The following is a 20,629-nucleotide window of genomic DNA, read 5'->3' as shown; positions in this document are numbered from 1 at the left end:
CTAGATTTAACAGAGGATTATCTCAAGGGGCACCAGAAGTTCCTTTTGTTTCGTAGTTTTAGGACAGAATTATCCATTCTGTGCATTCCTGTTCAGTCTGACAATAGCTCTTCGAATATTGTCCGAGGTGATGGTGGTTGTAGCATTGTCCCTGCAAAAGGAGGGCATCCTGGTATAATTGGCTGACTTGGGCGAAGTCGTTTCAGGAGAGTAAATAGCTTGGGTGGTACAGCTCTTGGAGTTTCTGGGCTGAGTGGTTAATCGGGCCAAGAGCAACCTGAAACCACCGCAGGTGATCGACTGTCTGCGGGTCTGGTTTGATACACGACGGGGGAAGATTTCTGCTGCCAGCCAGTGTGCATAAGTTATGTCACTCTGTTTAGAAAACATCTTAAAGTCTATTCCAGTGGTTCCCAAACCTGGTCCTGGAGGCACCCTAGCCAGTCAGGTTTTCAGGATACCCACAATGAATATTCATGTGAGAGATTTGCATGCAAAGAAGGCAGTGCATGCAAAACTCTCTCATGAATATTCATTCTGGGTATCCTAAAAACCTGACTGCCTGGTGTGCATCCAGGACCTTGTTTGGGAACCACTGGACTATTCTAAGTCTTTCCATGTTGATTTGCTGTTTTATAATTACTTTAGCTTGTTTTGACTTTATTCTATTTCATCTTTTCTGCTATTACACGTTTTACTTATTATATGTTTTATTGTAACCCACATAGAATGGTAAGATAATGCAGGATATAAACTTTTTAATTAAATTTACAGGGTCAGATTTACTCCCTTCTCAGTGTGAGAGCTCCTCAGGCCCAGGATTATCTACAGGTGCAGGGCTCTATGGCAGTGACGCTAGAGTTGGTTTATGGGTCGGGGCCTACATTTGTCCACTCTAGGAGGCTCTGCTCTCTTTTTGGTCCCCTCAGTCACAGGAGTTGGATGCAAGGTTACCGCTCTGAAACCAGATGCGGAGGCTTCACAGCCCCACTTTGGAAAGGGACATAAGCTTTGAGCCTTCAGAGTGGACACTTGTGACAGTGGTACAAAGCCTTTGGTCACCGGATGAGTCCCTTTGGTTGGTTGATCAGTCGAGTAGAGATCTGGACAGCCCGATTAGCAATGGAATCAACTCTTACATTCTTCAAGGGCAAGGCAGTGTGAGTTGCTAGGGAGGAACAAGGAGTCAGCAAGTGGTGAGTGAGGTAGCTCTCGACATCAGCGCTGATGTCCTGGGCAAAATGCTATCTGTCTGCCGCACATGTAGTTGGCGTGGAAAATGGTCAGGTGGATTTTCTATCTTCAGGATCCCAGTGTTTGGAGTCTGGGGTGGCAAGCCCTTTGACCTAATAGTTTGAACCTGGGATTGCCCAGTGATGGATTTGATGGCATCTGCAGTAATTGAGAAAGTGCTAAAATGTTTCAGCTTCAGGAGATTGTGCATGTTGGAAGGCATTGATGTTCTAGTGCAGGGCTGGCCTTCTGACTGTCTCCTCTCCATGTTTCCTCTGTGGCTGCTGTTGGGCCGAGCCACAGGGGTCCCGTGGTGCTAGTCACCCCAGATTGGCTTAGAAGACTATGGTATGGGGATCTGGTGCAATTGGTGGCAGGAGCTCCTTTGAGGTTCTCGGTGATGGAGGATCTGTTGGTGCAGGGTCTTGTGTGAATGCTGAATTCACCTCTGTGTTGTCTTATAGCTTGGTTCTTGAAAGAAAGTGACTATGGAAGAGAGAGATTCAAAGAAAGTGATATCTAGCATGTTGAAATCATGAAGGAGATCTATTTTCTTGGCTTAGGATAGGGTCTGGTGCATTTTTGAGGCATAGTGTCAAGACTGGAAGTTTCTCCCTTTCTGGATCCTCCATAGGAGGGATTTTGGAGCTCTTGCAAGAAGGTTGGACAGAGGTTTGGCATAAGCATTCCTTAAGTTGCAGGTCACAACATTGGAATGTTATTAAGGCTTGGTGCAAGGCAGGGTGGTGTCTTTGCGTCCGGTTGTGCTCAGGTTTCTAAAAGAAGTGAAGTCGATTCCAGCTAAGTGCCTTATTGCACGCTGCTGGAAATCAGTGGATCCCCCAACTATAGTGGATTGGAAGGTTGAAGTGAGACTTATGGGGCATATGGAACGTTTAACGGTCTACAGGAGGGAGGGAGAGCTCAGACGTAAAAGGGGATGGACAAGACTTCAACAAATGATTGAGAGACTCTAGAGGGATTGAAGAAACTTTCCGGGGGGGGGGGGGGGGGGGAGTACTTAGAGACTAAGGGTTGGAAGGGAGCGGGAGGGGGGCTAGGGAAGGGAAGGGGAACTATAGGGGGCATGGTTGATCCCACCACCGGTGTTCGAAAAAGGTGAATAGTTAAATTGGAGTTAACAAAGGGAAAACCATGGTTGGAGGGTTCTGTGTTTGAAGAAATGTGTGAAACTAAACAAGTTTTGTTGATGACTGTAACACAAGTTAGTTGGACGAGTTTATAGAAAGAGATAATGTACAGAAAGGGAAACATAAGAAGATATATACCATATGGCTGGATTGTTACAACTGTTTAAAAATTTGGAAAAATAGTCAATAAAAATCTAAAGTTAAAAAAAAAAAAAGAAATGAAGATTCATTCCTCCTCGCTGACCTTTGCAGAAAAATTAAAACCTAAAAAAAAGGGCATACATTACAAAAAGCCTGGTCTTCATTTCTATCCCTAAACATAGCTCCTAATTGGCTAACCTCTGCCTCTGTCCACAAACCATCCCAGCACTGCCCTCAGTATAATTGATTCTATAGCCTAGGGACCAACTGGCACAAACTAGGAAAACCACGTTCTCTAGTCTAATACCCCTAACTCAGTGTGGATATGCACAATAAATATTCATGAGATTGATTTGCTTACATTGCCTCTGTGGTAGACACACACATGCATATTCGTTGTGGCTGTCCTGAAAAACTGACTGCCTGGATTTTACTGAGGATAGGTTTTGGAACCCCTGCCCTAACTGAACAGACTTCCAATTCAGTCCTCAGGGGAACTGTTTCCAGTCAGATTTTCAGGATACCCACAATGAATGTGCTTGAGGTTAGAGGGCAACCAAAACTGGTATAGCACAGTTTTCTCCCCCCCCCCCCCCCCCAAAAAAAAAAAAAAAAAGTCATCTGCATGCCCTGTGGCACATTCCCCCTCTTCCAACAGAAAGCTGCACCGCCCTCCCTGGGCCTAACATAGAAGCCCTGGTGGTCTAGTGGCCTAGTGGGATGAGAGCGATCCTCAGTCATGGCAGCTGTTTTGAGATTTGAACTGGCATGTGCAGATGCAGTCCCCAGTGTGGCTTACATGAGGAAGGACCTGGCAAGTTGAAGAAAGCTGCCAAATTCTGAACCAAAATGAAATGCAGGGTCATGCATCTAGGCTGCAAAAACCCAAAGGGAACAGTACAGTATAAGGGAGTGAAGTACTTCTGTTTATGAAAGGGCGGTGTGATCATATGTGATGATCTTAAGGTGGCCAAACAGGTAGAAAAGGTGATGGCAAAAGCTAGAAGTATGCATGTGTGCACAGGGAGAGGAATGGCCATAATGAAAAAAAGAGGTGTTAATGCCTCTGTATAAGACTGGTGAGACCTAATTTAGAATACTGTGTGTACAATTATGGAGACTGCACCTTTAAAGAAATACCAACACTATGGAGTCGGTCCAGAGGGCAGATACTAAAGTGGTCAGGGGTCTTCGTCATAAGGCATATGGGGACAGCTTAAAGACGACAATATATATAAAATTTTAGAAGAAAGGCAGGAGATAGAAGTTTGAATCCCTCCATGGCATAAAGTCACAGGAGACGAGTCTCTTTCAACTGCAAGGAAGCTCTGGAATGAGGGGGCATAGGATGAAGGTGAAAGGGGACAGACTTAGGGAATAACCTGAGGAAATAGTTCTTCATGGAAAAGATGGTGAGTTTGTGGAATGGCCTCCCGTGGAGGTGATGGAGTATCTGAATTCAAGATAGCTTGGGACAGGTACATAGGATCTCTCTAAGGGAGAGGAAAGAATAGTAGATGGCATGGATGGGCAGATAGGTTAGGCCCATCTGCCTTAAATTTTCTATATTTCTATGTAACTGAAATAATTGTAGTTTGTACTACTGTTTTGAAATCCCCAAGCTGCAGAATTGTATGAAGATGCTTCATTTACCATTAAGTTCAATTATGTGACCTGCCCTCTGCCCCTAAATCCTTGTTTCTCTATATGCAGTGGGGACATGAACAATGCTATCTCTTGACTGTATGTCTTTCTGTTTGCTCTTTTCTAGCGTGGGTGGACACAGTGTGGGAGCTAGATTTCACAGAAACAGAGCCTTTAGATTCCAGAGCAGAAGAAAAGATCACTGAGAACGGACTGGAGAATTTTATCAAACTGCATGAGAGCCTGAATCCATTTGCCACTGAAGAACTTGAATCCACTGTGGTAAAAAAAAGATAAATGAACAACTGAAATATCAAGAAGTGTTTTTTTTTTTTTTTTAAACCCCATTCTGCGTGTGATAGATTTATACTTTTTTTTTTTTCTCAGTGCAATGTGCAGTAGTTATGAATATCGCCCTCAAGGTGTATAAATGGGAGTTGATGCTTAGAGATGTATTAAATCTCTTGAATCATTTTGAAGTCCATTCTAAACTGAATCACTTTGAAATTCCCACATATGGGTTTGGCCATTGACGTTGCCCTAGTGCAAAGTCTGCTAGTCTTTATGTACCCATGGCATGGCTGACATGTGAAGTTTCAAAAGTGCAACCCTGAGATAACCACTGTGCATTCTGGTAGCAGCCTTTTAACCTAAGAGCTTCTATACGAGTAGTTCAAGGCTCAAGGAGAGAGACATTCAGGTACAGTAGATATTTTCCTGTCCCTGGTGAGCTTAAAATCTAAGGGCCCAGTATTAAACTGTAACAGTCAGTGGTTAAATAAAATGCTGGCCACCACGTTTAAAATGAAACTGGATTCGCTACCAATACATGGATACCAGCTGGTGCTGAATATCCAGATTCAGTACCAACATGGTATTTGGTTAGGAGCAATACTCAGACCACCAGTTGGATTAAATTAGGACAGCCTTTTGTGCTGTCCTAGCTTTATCTGGTTTGTTATCCAGTTAGCGGTATGAATATAGCTGCTAACTGGACAATCTCTGCCTCTATCACAGACCATCCCAGCACTGTCTGGACAGTGTTGAGGTGATCAGAGAACATATTCAGTGATGCTGACTGGATAAGTGCCTTTTGAATATCGGCTCCAAAATTTGTAACTGAGGAAATGGAGAGTTAACTGACTTGCCCAAAATCACAAGGATCATTGGTTGGATTTGGACCCTGACTTCCTTGGTTCCCAGGCCAAAGCTATAACTTTTTGACTACTCCTCTGCTTCAGACTAAGATCCACCACGAGTCACATTTGTGTGTGTTGGCTGGGATAGTTGCTTACCATTTTTTTTTTTAAAGCATGTTGTGAAAATATAAACACAAATGTTTGTCCATCTCTCCTTGAGACCTGACATCACAGGTGGAGCTAGTGGCACAGGCACACAAAGTGAAAACAGTTTGCCAATATATCTCCACTATTGGTTTGAACTGAAAGACAGTATTCAGGCTGTTCCATCCTCTCATCTAGGGCGTAACCAGCCCTTTGAACTGATGCACTGCTGTTCTTTTTCCAGACTGTTCAACACAAAGGAGACGGAAGTTTTATCTTGGGGTGGGTGGGCACCAGAGCATCAGTTGGTTGATATGGAGCAAGATGGATATGGGATGAGAAGCAGATCATGTGGGGGAATAAAGTGGGCTAGGGGATGAGAAGGGGCCTGGGCTGGCAGAAGGATAATAAGTAGGGTTTGGAGGATGAGAAGGGAATAGACTAAGGATGAGTAAAGCAGTGGTGAGATCGCAGAGGCTAACAAAGGTCTTTAATAAAAGGTTAAAATACTATGACATTCAGCCCCACTATTAAGTTGACATACAATTTTAGACTAACAAAAATATATATATTCCTTAGTCATTAAAACATGATCTTTGCATAGAGTATCTTTCATTTAATTTTTATAATTGATGGCCTATTGGCTGATAAAAAAAAGTGCCTAATTTTAGATGTTATGCTGGTTTACAGCCAATAAATGTAAGCTATCATTAGGAGCGTGACCTTTGGGTACCAAAATGTAGCCAACTAGTATGCCAGCTGAGTCATTCTGCCAAGGTTCAAAAAAATCACAGGAACAGTTCCCTTGTCCTCTCCCTCATACCTGATTACGGACTAAAGTGGGGGAGGAGTTATCAAATTGGTCCAACGTTAAGACATTATTTTGCTATTAACCCTAGTTTTTAGTAATTAGATAGCTGCATAGAAAGAGACCTGTGCCAGAATACCAGTAGTAGCTCACGTTGGTAACTACCCATAGAATACAGGGCCGAGGGTGCCCTGCAACCTCCTACGTATTCATCTACCAGATATATATACTTCCTTTTCATCCCTCCAGACCGACCCAGAATGTGACTGATGGGTTGTGCACTCCTTCCAGCAGGTGGAGACTGAGACTCCTGTGAGAACCAATAAGAGCCCTGGTTAGCTAGAGAGATTCAGTATTCTCATTCTCCAGTAAGTGGAAGGAGGTGAGCACTTCAGTCTCTTTCTAATTTCTCCCTTTTGGTTTTACTGCAAAATAATTCTATTTATTTTCTGTGCTCCGGTGTTTCTCTGGAAGTTGGAAGCTGAGGCCCTTGGGGGTGCTAAACTCTGGTGGCTGGGTCCCTCATCCCTAAATCCTCCCAAATGTTTGTTTGATTGCCTATATCTTCAGGTGGCTGAAGTTTTGGTTTGGCACTGCCTCAGCCCCTTCGTGGGAAAGGTGTCCTGAGAGCTGGGAGAGACAGCCACGCTGGTTCCGAGATTTAAAAAACAAACAAAAAAGGATGACACAAGCAAAGCAGCTCTATTTTGCCTTTCTTCTGCAGCCGTACCCTTTTATTGAGTTCGCTGCTTGTTGGCTGTCTTTCCTCGCTTGGGAGAGTATCGGGGGGGGGGGGGGGGGGGTGGCGGGAAGCTGAGTTCACCTGTCTCTGCTATGGCAGAGAAACTGAGGCATTTTGGGGTCTGTGGAACAGGGTCATTTAGGGGCAGTCAGACAGCTCCCAGTGGTTTCTCTGTATTGGCAGTTTCTTTTGTTAATGCAGCATTTTTTTTCTTCAGCGCTGTGGGAACCTGGCTAGCTTCGGCTTCACTTCAGCGCCGCCATGTTTTACAGAGTTACACGGTTCAGGCAGAGACGCTGACTTTTGTGTTACTATCGCGGTTTCTTCTCTCATTGCTGTGGGAACCCAGTTAGCATCGGATTCAGTTTGGCTGGAAATGCTGCCATTTTTACAGAGCCACTCGGTTCAGGCAGACATGCCAGCTTTCTGTTTCTGCTGTGGTTTCTTCTCTCGTCGGTGCTGGAACCCAGTTAGCGTCGGTTTCAGTGGGGAAACGCTGCCATTTTTACAGAATCATACTACTGAGGCAGAGAAACCAGTTTCTTTCATGGGGTTCTTCTCGGCTTTCCCGTCCCCAGCAGGATTTTCCTCCTGAGTTTGGGTGCTGTTCTAAGTTTTTTTTTTTTTTTTTTTCCTTTCCATTCCATGAAGCTGCTCCCTCTGCTACACTCTCTGTTCCATAGCGTCCCACAGATCAATCCAGAGACTGGTGGGTTGTATCCCTCTACCAGCAGGTGGAGATAGAGAACTTCTGAGGCTCTATATGTGGTCATGTGTAGCCAGCCAAACCTCAGTATTCTCTCTATCTAGCAGGTAGATGGTCATAACTCTGCAGCTCTGGATTGGGCCTCCTCGCCCGTTCCCTCGAGATGAGTTGAGGTGCCCAGTGGGGTTGAGGGCTCGCTAGGCTGAACAGGGATACTTGGTGATCCGGGTCCCTCCCTTTCTCCCCCCTCCCGCTGGTCCTTTTGGGACAGTGAGTGTTAGTCTCCTGAGGAGAAAAAAAAGGAAGCAATGGGGACTTTAAACACACTTTTGTGTGGTGCACTCACAGTGAGCAGGAGTCTGCTGCAAGGCAGGCAGGTAGGTCTCTGTGGTTTTGGACTGGGGGGCTTTTCTCTGCTCTACTTTTTTTCTGGGCATCATGGCAGCCCCATTGGAGTCCGTCAAACGCTGCTCCCAGTGTGGGAACCGGAGAGCAGCGTCGGGGGCGTGCGATTCCGGCCCCCGCATTTCGGAATGGAAAACAAAAATGAGGATGTTATAATGCCTTTGTATCGCTCCATGGTGCGACCACACCTCGAATATTGTGTTCAATTCTGGTCGCCGCATCTTAAAAAAGATATAGTTGAGTCCTGCTCCGTGTTTGGACAGGGAGCACTGCTTGGAAGTCGGGCTTGGTTCTGGCTCGGGGACGTCATATGTTTCTCCTTGGACCTTGCTCTCTCCGTGCATCGAGACTTGCTCCGTCTTCGGCCGTCGGGGGCCCCCCCCCACCCTTCGGTTGTCAGGTCATGCACCGTGGAGCCCTGCTCGGTTTCCGGGTTGTCAGGCGTTTTGCTGTCTCTGGACGTTGGGCATTTCTCTGTCTCCAGTTGGGTAGTTGGACCCGGCTTCATCTCCAGACATCGGGCGCTACTCTGTTCCCAGATGTTGAACTTTTTTCTGAGTAGCTCCTGCGTGGAGCTTTACTTTCTCTATGGACAGCTCCGGATGCCGAGAATTGCTCTGTCTCCACACAATTATGACTGCCGGACCTTGCTTTGGCTTAGGACAGCTTTTGTTCTTTTCCAGTCAGCTTCGGTCATTGAGACTGTCTTCGTCTCCGGTCAACTCCGGGCGCCGAGCATTACTTCTCCTCTAGAGAGGGGGTTTTTGGTCTGTGTCTGCCGCTGGGGATGGTCTCTCATGCAGTGCTTAGTTGGAGCTGGTTCTCTCGGGCTATCATTATTTCCCTGTGGTTCTATGGGTCTGGCACTGGTCTGCCGGCACAGCTCAGCTTTCTCGCTGTCAGTCGAGGTTCCAGCTGTCTGGATGGACGATGATCCTGGGGGGGGGGGGGGTAGGGTAGCGATCTTCACCTCTGATACTGGGTTTGTGCAGTGATGCTGGAGGTTGGATTTATTCTCTGCTCCTTCGGGTCAGATTTACCTGTCTGTGGCAGTGGGGACTGGTCCTTTCTTCAGTACCTGCCTGTCCGTTTGGCGTCGAGGTTCCTCCGTCCCCACGGTATGCTGTGGCTCCTCGGCTGGAGTTGGACTGTACTTCGTTTTCAGAGGTTGGCCTCTGCCGTTTCTCCAAGCTTCCTTTTGGGGGTTAGAGTCTCGCAGGTGGCTTTAACTCCTTTTCCAGGAGTGGAGCCTGGCCACACTTTGGGGTGTGGTGGTTTTTTTTGCCCTGTTCCTGGTCTAGTCTGACTCATTCCCTGCCTGTCGAGCTGGGTTCTAGATCTACCAGAAAGGCATTGCCCTTGGACATTAATGCTGGTGCGGTCTCTTGATCACAGAGTACCAAGGGTAGCTGTCCTAGGGATCTTTGCTAGTTGTCTCATTGGCTCTCCTGGATTTTGGGGTTTTTTGGTCTTTGCCCTGGTGGTCGGGCTACGGTCAATTTCTGCTGGCTAGCCTTGCTCCTTCCCAGGGGAGTGAGCCTGTTCCTTGCTCTGGTTTATCCTTGTACGGTGCTGCATAGCCTGTCCAGTTTTCTAGATGTCAGCCTTTGTACCGGCTCTGGGTACTGGACCTTGCCTGGCCTATAGCGGATGCGTCTTGAGTCATCCCTGTAGGTTCGGTTTCTCTCCTTAGCTGGCTCTCAGGGGTTCACCAGTCTTCTTGTTTGCTGGCTGCCGAGGTCTACTTCATGATGGCGGTCATGGCTGACCGGGAATACTTGTCAGATGGCTGTCTTGGTCGGGACTCCCCCTTTGTCAGGTGGCTGTGGCTTCTTGCTCTGGGGGAGTTCAATGTTCTGGTCCTAGGGACTTGTTGATTCTAGTCGCATTCTTTTTGTTTTTGGTTTTTTTTCATGTCGGTTGAGGACTCTGGGCAGTGTCGCTGTCTGAAGTTTTCCAGGTTTGCTGGCACAGGGGCTTGTCCCTTGTTCTGCCTCTGTTCTGGAGTCTGGCACCGACGAAGTCTTTGGAAACTGCTTCTGATTTTGCGATTCCCCCCCCCCCCCAACTAGGGGACTGCTTTGGTACATCCCACTCGTCTCTGGATTGATCTGTGTGATGCTAAGGAAGGTAAAATTAGTCCTTACCTGATAATTTTCTTTTCATTAGTCCCAACAGATCAATCCAGAGGCCCGCCCTTCGATGACTTTGGATTTTGTAGGTTCCTTATAAAACAATGGCAAGTTTTCGACGGCAATTTTGGATGTTTCTCTCCTGCAGGAGCAGTGGAGGAAGAGCTTCCATGGGCTTTATAGAGGCAGGAGTGGATTTTCTCTTTTGGTTTTATTCATTTGCTTTGGTATCAACAATACTGAAGCTAAGATGGATGCACAGGTCCACATATACCGTGTTTCCCCGAAAATAGGACATCCCCCGAAAATAAGACCTAGTAGAGGTCTTGCTGCAATTGGAGAATATAAAGCCTCCCCCCAAAGTAAGACCTAGCAAAGTTTTTCTTTTAAAGCAGGGCCGCCGAGAGCCGGACAAGGCCGCCCTCCGTCGCTCCCGGAACTAATCTTGAACGCCTCCTTTCACCTTTGCACTCGCAGCAGCAGGGCTGATCTCTCCTTCCGTGCCCCGCCCTCGCAGACGTTACGTCAGGCGAGGGCAGGACATGGAAGGAAGGAGTGGCCTGCCCTGCTGCTGCTTGCTGCGAGTGTGAAGGTGAAAGGAGGCATTTAAGGTTAGTTCCGGGAGCGACGGAGGGTGGGGGGGGGGCAACCCCGATGTTTCCCTGAAAAATAAGACATCCCCTGAAAATAAGACCTAGCGTGTCTTGGGGAGTAAAAATTAATATAAGACAGTGTCTTATTTTCGGGGAAACACGGTAGTAAGTCTCTGACGTTCTCTCTATCTCCACCTGCTGGTAGAGGGACATATACCACTCGTCTCTGGATTGATCTGTTGGGACTAATGGAAAGAAAATTATCAGGTAACTACTAATTTTACCTTCACTCTGCTGTACCCTGTGCAAGGATTGTGTTTTAATGACTGAAACATTTAGAAGACATAGGAGCTCATTTTCAAAGCACTTAGACTTACAAAGTCCCATTGTAGCCTATGGAACTTTGTAAGTCTAAGTGCTTTGAAAATACGCCTCATAGTATAACTAAGGGATATATATTTTAAAAAATCTAAAATTGCGTGGCTAGTTAAAAATGCATCACACAACACAAAGGCAAAACCTTTCTTGTATAAACTGCAAGATACTTAATATAATGCTATATTTCTGTGGAGTGCAAACAAAATATGAGAGAGGGAAAAAGCCTCTGCCCAAACCTCCACCCAGTATATGTTGACAAGGTAAAGAAGAAATAAATTGGGTCAAAACTTTCTTCATTGGCGTAAAAAATCTTTCTTTTTAAATCTTGCTGAAAACTCCACAGGAAGTTCTAATTTTTCATGAATCCATCCCAAAAATGTGAAAAAAGGCACTTAGCTTTTGAGTTAGTGGTAGACACAAACGTGCAAAGAGTCAGTCACACCGACTGGCCAAAGTTTCACTACTGTGGGCTGTATCAAGGTGCATGACCATCTATAATTTTTGTTTAAACAATTAAAAAAAACCTCAAACCATACATCTCAGACGAGCAAAGTACAAACAATAAAAAATCTCTAGTGACAAGATGTGCAAAGCAAAAAGATCCAAGAATTAACACTGAAACAATATAGTTAAAAAAAAACAAACAAACAAACAAACAACAAAGTACTTGCCAGTAACACTGAGCTTATCTTGTCTTGAAACCACCAGGATCTCTACAAACATGGCCACGGAGTCTCTTCTTTATGATATATAGAAAATCAAATGTTAAAAGAAACTTCTCCAGTCTATTCTAAAATTCAATCCCGATGGTTCCTCAGTTTTTAAAGTGAAAATCCCAGTTTCCATATCATCATGCTGATCAATCCATAGACTGGTGGGTTGTGTCCATCTACCAGCAGGTGGAGATAGAGAGCAATCATTTTGGCTCCCTATATGTGGTCATCTGCTGCCGGAAACTCCTCAGTATGTTCTCTATCTCAGCAGGTGGTGGTTACACACAACAGCAGCTCTGGCTAGGTCTCCAAGCCTAATTCTTAGGTTTTGTTGAGTACCTGGGGTTGAGGGCTCTTCTTGAGCAAGTGCAAACCTGGTGGTGCCAGGTCCCTCCTTTTCTCCCCCCTCCTGCTGGCTCCGTTAAAAAAAAAAAAAATTTGAACGTCCTTTAAGGGCGTTTATTTCAATGTTTATATCAGCGTTTATTGCAGCTGCTCACTGGGACACCAGTTCGTTACAGCTCAGAGCGAGAAGCAGGTAATTTTTACCTTTTGTAGCGGACAGGGGGTTCCCCGATCGGTCTCCATGTGGCTTATAGCGTCGGAGGGCGAGGGCGCGAAGAATCGCTCCCCGGACTGCATGTGCGCGTCTAGCGGGGATGCAGGGGTTTCAAAGCCTGAATCGCCCTTTTTGGGCGTCAGTTTGGAGTCCGGTCAGTGTCCCGGTTCTTCCTCCGGTGCGGCAGTTTTTCCCGCCATAAGCGCCCATCCCCTGCTGCTCCCCCCCCCTCCCAAATTTGGCCGGCCACTCTGCTCGGATGGCTTCTTGGGCCGCCCTCGAGGTGGGAGACGTTAATGCTATGGTTGCCCTTGATTCGGGCGACGGCAAGAAAGCGGCAAAAGTTAAGCACCGTTCTTCCCGCGTGGCTCCTTCTCGGAGTTTCGCGACGGACGCCATTTTGGATGCGCAGCATGTTTCTTCCCCGCTCTTGCGAGCGCCGGTTGAGGGTGCGTCTAGGGCTGTGGCCCAGGCTGCAGAAGTGCACAGTCTGGGGGGTTTCTCCTCTGAGTTCATTTTGCTGCTGCATCAGGCTTTTCTTATGCAAAACGCTGCCCCTGCTCCCCTGTATGATAAAGGGGTTGAGGCCTCCGGAAGTAAGCACCCTTGGGTGGATTTCCAGGCCCTAGAGGACTCTGAATCCTCTGATGTAGATGAGGGCAGCGTATCTGAGTTCTCCCAACGGTCCTTTGGGGATTCCTTGGAGGAGACGGATTCCCGCTCGGATGGAGCGGATGACCCCTCTGCAGCGCGGATCTTTTGCTCAGAGGATTTGCCCAACCTGTTAGTGCAGGCCATGAGCATTTTGAAGATTTCCTCTCTGGAGGACGTCTCTCCCTCAGCCTCTGCTGGCTCTGCCATTATGCTGGGGACGAAGCGCCCGCCTAGAACCTTCTACGTGCATGAAGCCATGCACACCTTGATTTCGGCTCAATGGGATTTCCCAGAGGCGAGCCTTAAAGTGGCTAGGGCTATGTCCCGCCTCTATCCTCTGCCTGAAGGTGAACGGGAGGCCTTTCTTTGGCCTACCGTGGATTCTTTAATCACTGCGGTGACTAAGAAAACGGCGTTGCCGGTGGAAGGTGGCACGGCCCTAAAGGACGCCCAAGACAGAAGATTGGAGGCGGCTTTAAAGTTGTCCTTCGAGGCGGCTGCTTTAAGTTTGCAGGCCTCAGTTTGCGGCTCCTATGTGGCCAGGGCGTGCCTAACGATTGTGCAGCGGGCTTCCCCCTCGGATCCTTCCTTGAGGGCTGATTGGCCGGCCCTGGAATCGGGTTTGGCCTACTTGGCAGACTTGCGGTATGATGTCTTGAGAGCCTCGGCTAAAGGTATGGCTCAGACAGTCTGTGCACGGCGCTGGCTTTGGCTGAAGCATTGGTCTGCTGACCATGCCTCTAAGTCTTGCCTGGCTAAGTTGCCTTTTAAAGGCAAGCTGCTCTTTGGGGGTCGAGCTGGACAAGATTGTGACCGATCTCGGCACGTCTAAGGGCAAGAGGTTATCGGAGGTCAGGGCTCGGGCCAGTGGTGCCCGCCCCGGTTCCTCCAAAGGACGGTTTCAGGAAGCCCGTCGGTATCGCCCGGGCAAGTCAGGCTCCTCTGCCCCCTCTTCCTTCAAAAGGAACTTCTCCCCCAAGCAGCATTCCTTTCGCAGAGACCGCCATCCCGGAGGTGCGTCCTTCGGTCCTCCCCCAGGGTCTCGTATCCAATGACGAGGCACTGGTCCATGGCCCAGAGCAGATTGGAGGACGCCTATCCTCATTTCTGGGCGAGTGGACCAGGGTAACTTCAGACGCCTGGGTGCTGGAAGTCATTGGAGACGGCTACAAGCTAGAGTTCTGCCGACCCTTAAGAGACGGGTTTGTGCACTCTCCCTGCAAGTCTCCGGTCAAAGCTGTGGCAGTGCAGCAGTCTTTAGACAATCTGATCCGCCTGGGTGCGGTCGTTCTGGTGCCAGAAGATCAGCTTGGCAAGGGACGTTACTCCATTTACTTTGTGGTACCAAAGAAAGGAGGTTCTGTACGGCCTATCCTCGACCTCAAAGGGGTCAATTGGGCCTTGAAAGTTCAACACTTTTGAATGGAGACCCTCCGCTCTGTTATAGCGGCAGTGAAGGCAGGGGAGTCCTGGCATCCTTGGACATCAAGGAAGCTTACTTGCATATTCCCATCTGGCCTCCTCATCAACGCTTTCTGCGTTTTGCAGTCCTGGGCCGACACTTCCAGTTCAGAGCCCTCCCGTTCGGGTTGGCTACTGCTCCGCGGACCTTCTCCAAAGTAATGGTGGTCATTGCGGCCTTCCTATGCAAAGCAGGAGTACAAGTCCATCCTTATCTGGACGACTGGTTGATCCGAGCCCCCTCTTATGCAGAGTGCGGCAAAGCTTCAGACCGGGTGATTGCTCTTTTGAGCTCCCTGGGGTGGATCATGAACTGGGAGAAAAGCCAGCTGCGCCCGACTCAGTCCCTGGAGTATCTGGGAGTTCGTTTCGACACCCAAGTGGGCAGAGTGTTCCTGCCAGACAATCGGATTGTCAAGCTTCAGGCTCAGGTGGACCAGTTCCTAGTAGCCTCTCCTCTTCGGGCTTGGGACTATGTGCAGCTGTTGGGCTCTATGACGGCCATGATGGAAGTAGTGCCCTGGGCCAGGGCCCATATGAGACCTCTACAGCACTCTCTGCTGCAGCGATGGACTCCAGTGTCGGAGAATTACGCTGTGCGCCTTCCCTTGGATCCAGCGGTGCGCAAGGCGCTGAGCTGGTGGCTGAGGCCAGACAAGCTATCCGCAGGAATGCCTCTTTTCACCCCGGAGTGGGTTGTCGTCACGACAGATGCCTCTTTGACGGTCTGAGGAGCCCACTGCTTGGGAAGGACAGCGCAGGGGCTCTGGTCTCCTGCAGAGGCAAAGTGGCCTATCAACCTCTTGGAACTCAGAGCCATTCGGTTGGCGCTTTTGGAGTTTCTCCCGGTACTGGCGCTGAAGCCAGTACGGGTCCTGTCGGACAATGCCACGGCTGTGGCCTATGTCAATCGTCAGGGAGGTACCAAGAGCGCCCCTCTAGCCAAGGAGGCCATGAATCTATGCCAGTGGGCGGAAGCGAACCTGGAACAGCTGTCAGCGGCCCACATTGCAGGAGTCATGAATGTCAAGGCGGACTTTCTCAGTCGCCATACCTTGGATCCTGGAGAGTGGCAGCTATCTGTTCAGGCGTTCTTGGACATCACGAAGCGCTGGGGCCAGCCGAGCCTAGATCTGATGGCGTCATTGGCCAAGTGCCGCGTTTTTTCAGCAGAGGACGGGACCCTCGATCTCTGGGAGTAGATGCTCTTCTCCAACAGTGGCCGACACAGGAGCTTCTCTATGTGTTCCCGTCCTGGCCCATGTTGGGCAGGGTGCTAGGCCGGGTGGCAAAGCATCCGGGCCGGATAATCCTGGTGGGTCCGGACTGGCCCAGACGTCCCTGGTATGCGGACTTGATCAGGCTCTCACGGCCCTCTGCGGCTGCCAGCGGAGCGGGGCCTGTTGCATCAGGGTCCCGTGGTGATGGAGGATCCCTCCCCCTTTGGTCTTACGGCCTGGCTATTGAGCGGCAGCGTCTGAGGAAGAAAGGCTTCTCAGACAAGGTCATCGCCACTATGCTGAGAGCGAGGAAGCGCTCTACTTCTACTGCTTACGCCAGGGTTTGGCGTACCTTTGCATAGTGGTGTGAGGCAGGCTCTCTTTCTCCCTTCACTGCTCCAATTTCTTCAGTGTTGGTGTTCCTGCAAGAAGGTCTGGAGAGAGGCCTGTCGCTCAGTTCCCTTAAAGACCAGGTAGTGGCTCTGGCTTGCTTCAGGGGTCGCCTGAAGGGTGCTTCCCTGGCCTCGCAGCCAGATGTGGTGCGCTTTCTCAAGGGAGTTAATCACCTACGCCCGTACTCGGTGGTGCCTGCGTGGAATCTCAATCTAGTGCTAAGAGCTTTGCAGAAGCCGCCTTTTGAACCCTTCTGAGGGCATCTCTGAAAGACCTGACGTTGAAAGCAGTCTTTTTGGTTGCTATCACTTCAGCCAGACGAGTTTCCGAGCTCCAGGCGCTATCATGTCGAGAGCCCTTCCTGCGGTTCACTGAGGCAGGAGTGTCTATTTGCACGGTGCCTTCCTTCCTGCCCAAGATTGTTTCTCGTTTCCATGTGAATCAGCAGCTCTGTCTACCCTCCTTTCGTAGGGAGGACTACCCAGAGGAGTACTCTGCTCTCAAATATCTAGATGTGAGACGAGTCATCATCAGATACTTGGAAGTGACCAATGATTTCCGGAAGTCGGATCATCTGTTTGTGCTGTTCGCAGGTCCTCGTAAGGGTCTGCAGGCATCCAAGCCTACAGTGGCACGATGGGTCAAGGAAACCATTGCAGCGGCTTATGTGGCCGCGGGGAAGGTGCCGCCTATCCAGCTGAAGGCTCACTCCACTAGAGCACAGGCGGCCTCGATGGTAGAGGCCGGATCCGTCTCCTTGGAAGAGATTTGTAAGGCGGCAACTTGGGCATCGGCTCATACCTTCTCCAGTCATTACCGCTTGACGGTGGCTGCTTGGGCGGAGGCCCGGTTTGGAGCGTCAGTGTTGCGGTCAGGGATTTCAATGTCCCGCCCTGGGTGAGTACTGCTTCGGTACATCCCACCAGTCTATGGATTGATCAGCATGATGATATGGAAGGTAAAATTATGTATCATACCTGATAATTTTCTTTCCATTAATCATAGCTGATCAATCCATAGCCCCTCCCAGATATCTGTACTCTTTATATTATGGTTGCATTTCAGGTTCAAGTTTAGTCTTCAGTTCCTGTTCAGGAGTCTTCGTGTTCAAGTTTTTTTGATTGAATTCTTCTGGAGTTGAGACGATTTTGTGTTACAGTGAGCTGCTGCATTCTTCTCCCCTCCGTTTTACGGGGCTGGATTGAGACTAAATTCTGCCGGCGCTCCCTCCCGCTTCGTGCGGCAGTAGGGCAGCCTTATATCCCTCCCGCTTCGGCGGTGTTAGGGTCAGCCAGCTCCTCCCGCGGTTGCGGTTGCAGGATAAGCCAGATCCCCCCCGCATCGGCGGGTGTGGTGTCCCTTCCCCGCTCCGCGGGGATGAGCTGGACAGATTCCCCTCCCCCACTTGTGTGGGGATGAGCTGGGTTGATTCCCCTCCCCCGTTTTGGCTGTGGTGAGCTGGGCAGAGTGTCCCTTTGTGGGTGTAATTCTCTAAGTGCTGAGTCCTGCGGATGGAGCTTTGATATTGACATACTGAGGGGTTTCCGGCAGCACATGACCACATATAGGGAGGCAAAAGGATTGCTCTCTATCTCCACCTGCTGGTAGATGGACACAACCCACCAGTCTATGGATTGATCAGCTATGATTAATGGAAAGAAAATTATCAGATATGATACATAATTTTACCATTGTTCCCTTTGTAGTAATCTTTTCATTCTGTCTGGGGAGCCCTCCGGTATATGGTCTACAGCACAGACATGAGGTGAATCAAAAGTACGTCCATGTTCTAGACAGTGCTCTACAATTGGTGCCTCCCTCCTCAGTCTTTTGAGGCAGCTTTTAAGCTGTCAAACGTATGCGCAGGGGTCCTGTAGTCTCCCCCACGTACATCTTCAAACGGGCATATTATTAGTTTATACAAGAGAAGTTTTGCCTTTGTGTTTTGCGAGTCATATACTCTCTTGTCCTCTTGTTGATCTAAAGTTAAAAATGCATGCCATGGGTCTCACAGGAAGGGGGGGGGGGCCTCATGCAGTAGCATCTTAACTCTTTCATTTTAACCTTTGTTAGCCTCTGCACTCTCGCCACTGCTTTCCCCATCCTTAGTAGTCCATTCCTTTCTCATGCTCCAGACCTTACTTGCTAAACTTATACCCGCTTCACTGTTTTTTTTTGTTTTCTTTCTTCCCCCCCCCCCCCCCCAGAGTATTTGGACCCTTTTTGCAGAAAGTAATATTACCCACAAGGCGCTTGTTGCAGTATTACACCACTTTATCCAGATGGTTGGGAATAAAAAGGCCAGTGTGGTACAGCGACTCTATGCTCTGCATTCAGCTGCCCTCTATTTCCAGTTGCTGGGGATTCCAGGTGAGAGCTAGATGCCTCTTGGGGTTCCTAAACTGACTGAAGGTTTTGTTTAGATGCATATAATCCTGTTTAGGTAATATGATAACTTGGAAATTGTCACAGAATTAAATCCCTGTAGAATATGTATCAAAATGTGGTTTGAACAGTTTTTATGTTAAATAATGTTTCCTTAGCGTCCCTCTGGACCTGTCCAAAATGTGATTGATTGGGTTATGCACACCTACCAGCAGGTGGAGATTGAGAACTCTGACTAGAGAGCTAGTAAGAGCCCTGGCTAGATAGAGATAGATTCAGTATCCTTAGTCTCCTGCAGGTGGAAGGTGGTGAGTCCTTTAGTCACTTTGCTTTCTGCTCTCTTTCTTTCTTTATAGTTAAAAAAAAGTTTTGAGTGCAATGTGTCTTTGGCAGGCTATGGGGTACTTTTAGTTTTTTCTTTCTGTGCACTGGTATCTCTTTGCCTTGTTCTGGAGGCTGAGGCCTGCTGGGGTCTCTAACAACCTCAGTGGTGTCACACTCGGGTGGCCAGGTCCCTCCCCCAAGTCCTCCTGTTGTCTCCTGGTAGTGCTGCGTCCTGCCGCATGTTGGACAGTTTACCTCTTCAAGGGAAGAGGAGTTTGAGGACCAGGAGAGGCAGCCGCATCTTATAAAAAATAAATTGAGTGAATGTGCAGGGCAGCTTTGTCTCCGCCTTTGCATGTGGCGGCTTTGTTTTGGTTCGTGGCTCTGGGATTGGGTCTGCCTTAGTGTGAATTCCTGCTGGGGGGGGGGGAGAGGGTAGCATCGGTACTTCCACATAACAGTGCAGCGCGATGGCAGAGAAACTCCGTTGTTGCGCAGGGGGGTCGGGATTAGCGGTACCTGCAAGTACTGCATTGTAGTGGAAGTATCTGCAATGGCATCAAAGGTCGGGGGCCAGGAGTGGCTCGCGGGCGGCTAGGATGGAGGCAGGTCTCGCTTATCTAGTGGACGCAGTGTACGACATACTTAGGGCTTCGGCCAAGAGTATGTCGTTGGCGGTCTCCGCAAGGTGACAATTGTGGCTCCGGGTGTGGTCTGCAGATACGGCGTCCAAAGCCCAGTTGGTCAAGCTGCCCTTTCGGGGAAGTTACTGTTTGGCGAGGACTTGAGTAATCTGGTGAAAGAGCTCGGAGAGTCTAGACACTAGCGGCTGTCTGAGGACCGGCCTAGGTCGTTTGGTCAGCAGTCTGGGTTCTCTCGTCCTCGGTTTCAGGACAGTAAGAAATACAGACCAGGTCACCTGGCCTTTGGGCAACGGCCTAAGTTTCAGCCGCGTCAGTCGTCCTTTCGGGGGGACAGGAAGGGGACCAGCAAGTCAAGTCAGACAGGTCTTCCTGCCTGACTGTCACAATGATGGTCCGTTGGTCCACGTGTTCAGTCCGATTGGGGGACGTCTTCAGGCGTTCCAGGACGCGTGGGCCTCCATCACCTCAGATCAGTGGGTGCTGGACATCCTGCGCAACGGTTACTGATTAGAATTCTGCTGCTTGGTTGCTCCTCTCTTCTTACAGTCTCCGTGTCGAGGTTCTGTCCGAGAGGCACAAGTCAAGTCCACCGTTCAGGCGTTACTGTCTCTTCAGGCCATTGTGCCTGTGCCGCTCGATGAGTGTGGACAGGGGAGGTAATCCATCTATTTCGTGGTCCCTAAGAAGGGAATCACGGTCCGGCCCATTCTGGACCTCAAGAGTGTCAACAGGTGCCTGTGGGTTAAGCACTTTCGGATGGAAACCCTCAGGTCCGTCATTGCCTCCGTGCGGGAGGGCGAGTTTCTCACCTCTCTCGATCTCAAAGAAGCGTACCTTCATATTCCAATTTGGGGCCTCCATCAGCAGTTTCTTCGTTTTGCGGTACTGGGTCAGCACTTCCAGTTTTGGGCGTTCCCTTTTGGCCTTGCTACGGCCCCACGGACCTTCTCCAAAGTGATGGTAGTGGTGGCAGCCTTCCTCCGGAAGCATGTTCGAGAGCACCCTTACCTGGACGACTGGCTAATTCACGCGTCGTCCTACCAGGACAGCTTGGAAGCAA

General features: G+C 49.1%; 1 protein-coding gene across 2 annotated transcripts in view; it reads left to right on the top strand.

Moving 5' to 3' along the window:
* The window catches only part of NCAPD3 (non-SMC condensin II complex subunit D3), a 146,094-nt gene that overhangs the window by 9,662 nt on the left and 115,803 nt on the right, over positions 1 to 20,629 (top strand). For both annotated transcript variants that reach the window (XM_030221959.1, XM_030221958.1), the window contains exons 2-3: positions 4,297 to 4,451; positions 18,424 to 18,586. In XM_030221959.1, coding sequence (XP_030077819.1) covers positions 4,297 to 4,451; positions 18,424 to 18,586 — 318 coding nt within the window. The remainder of the gene's footprint in view (positions 1 to 4,296; positions 4,452 to 18,423; positions 18,587 to 20,629) is intronic.

The sequence above is a fragment of the Microcaecilia unicolor genome, chromosome 12 (assembly GCF_901765095.1).
Source record: "Microcaecilia unicolor chromosome 12, aMicUni1.1, whole genome shotgun sequence".
NCBI classification, from domain to species: Eukaryota; Metazoa; Chordata; class Amphibia; order Gymnophiona; family Siphonopidae; genus Microcaecilia; species Microcaecilia unicolor.
Note: the sequence above shows the minus strand (reverse complement) of the source record. Positions and strands in the feature narration are given on the sequence as shown.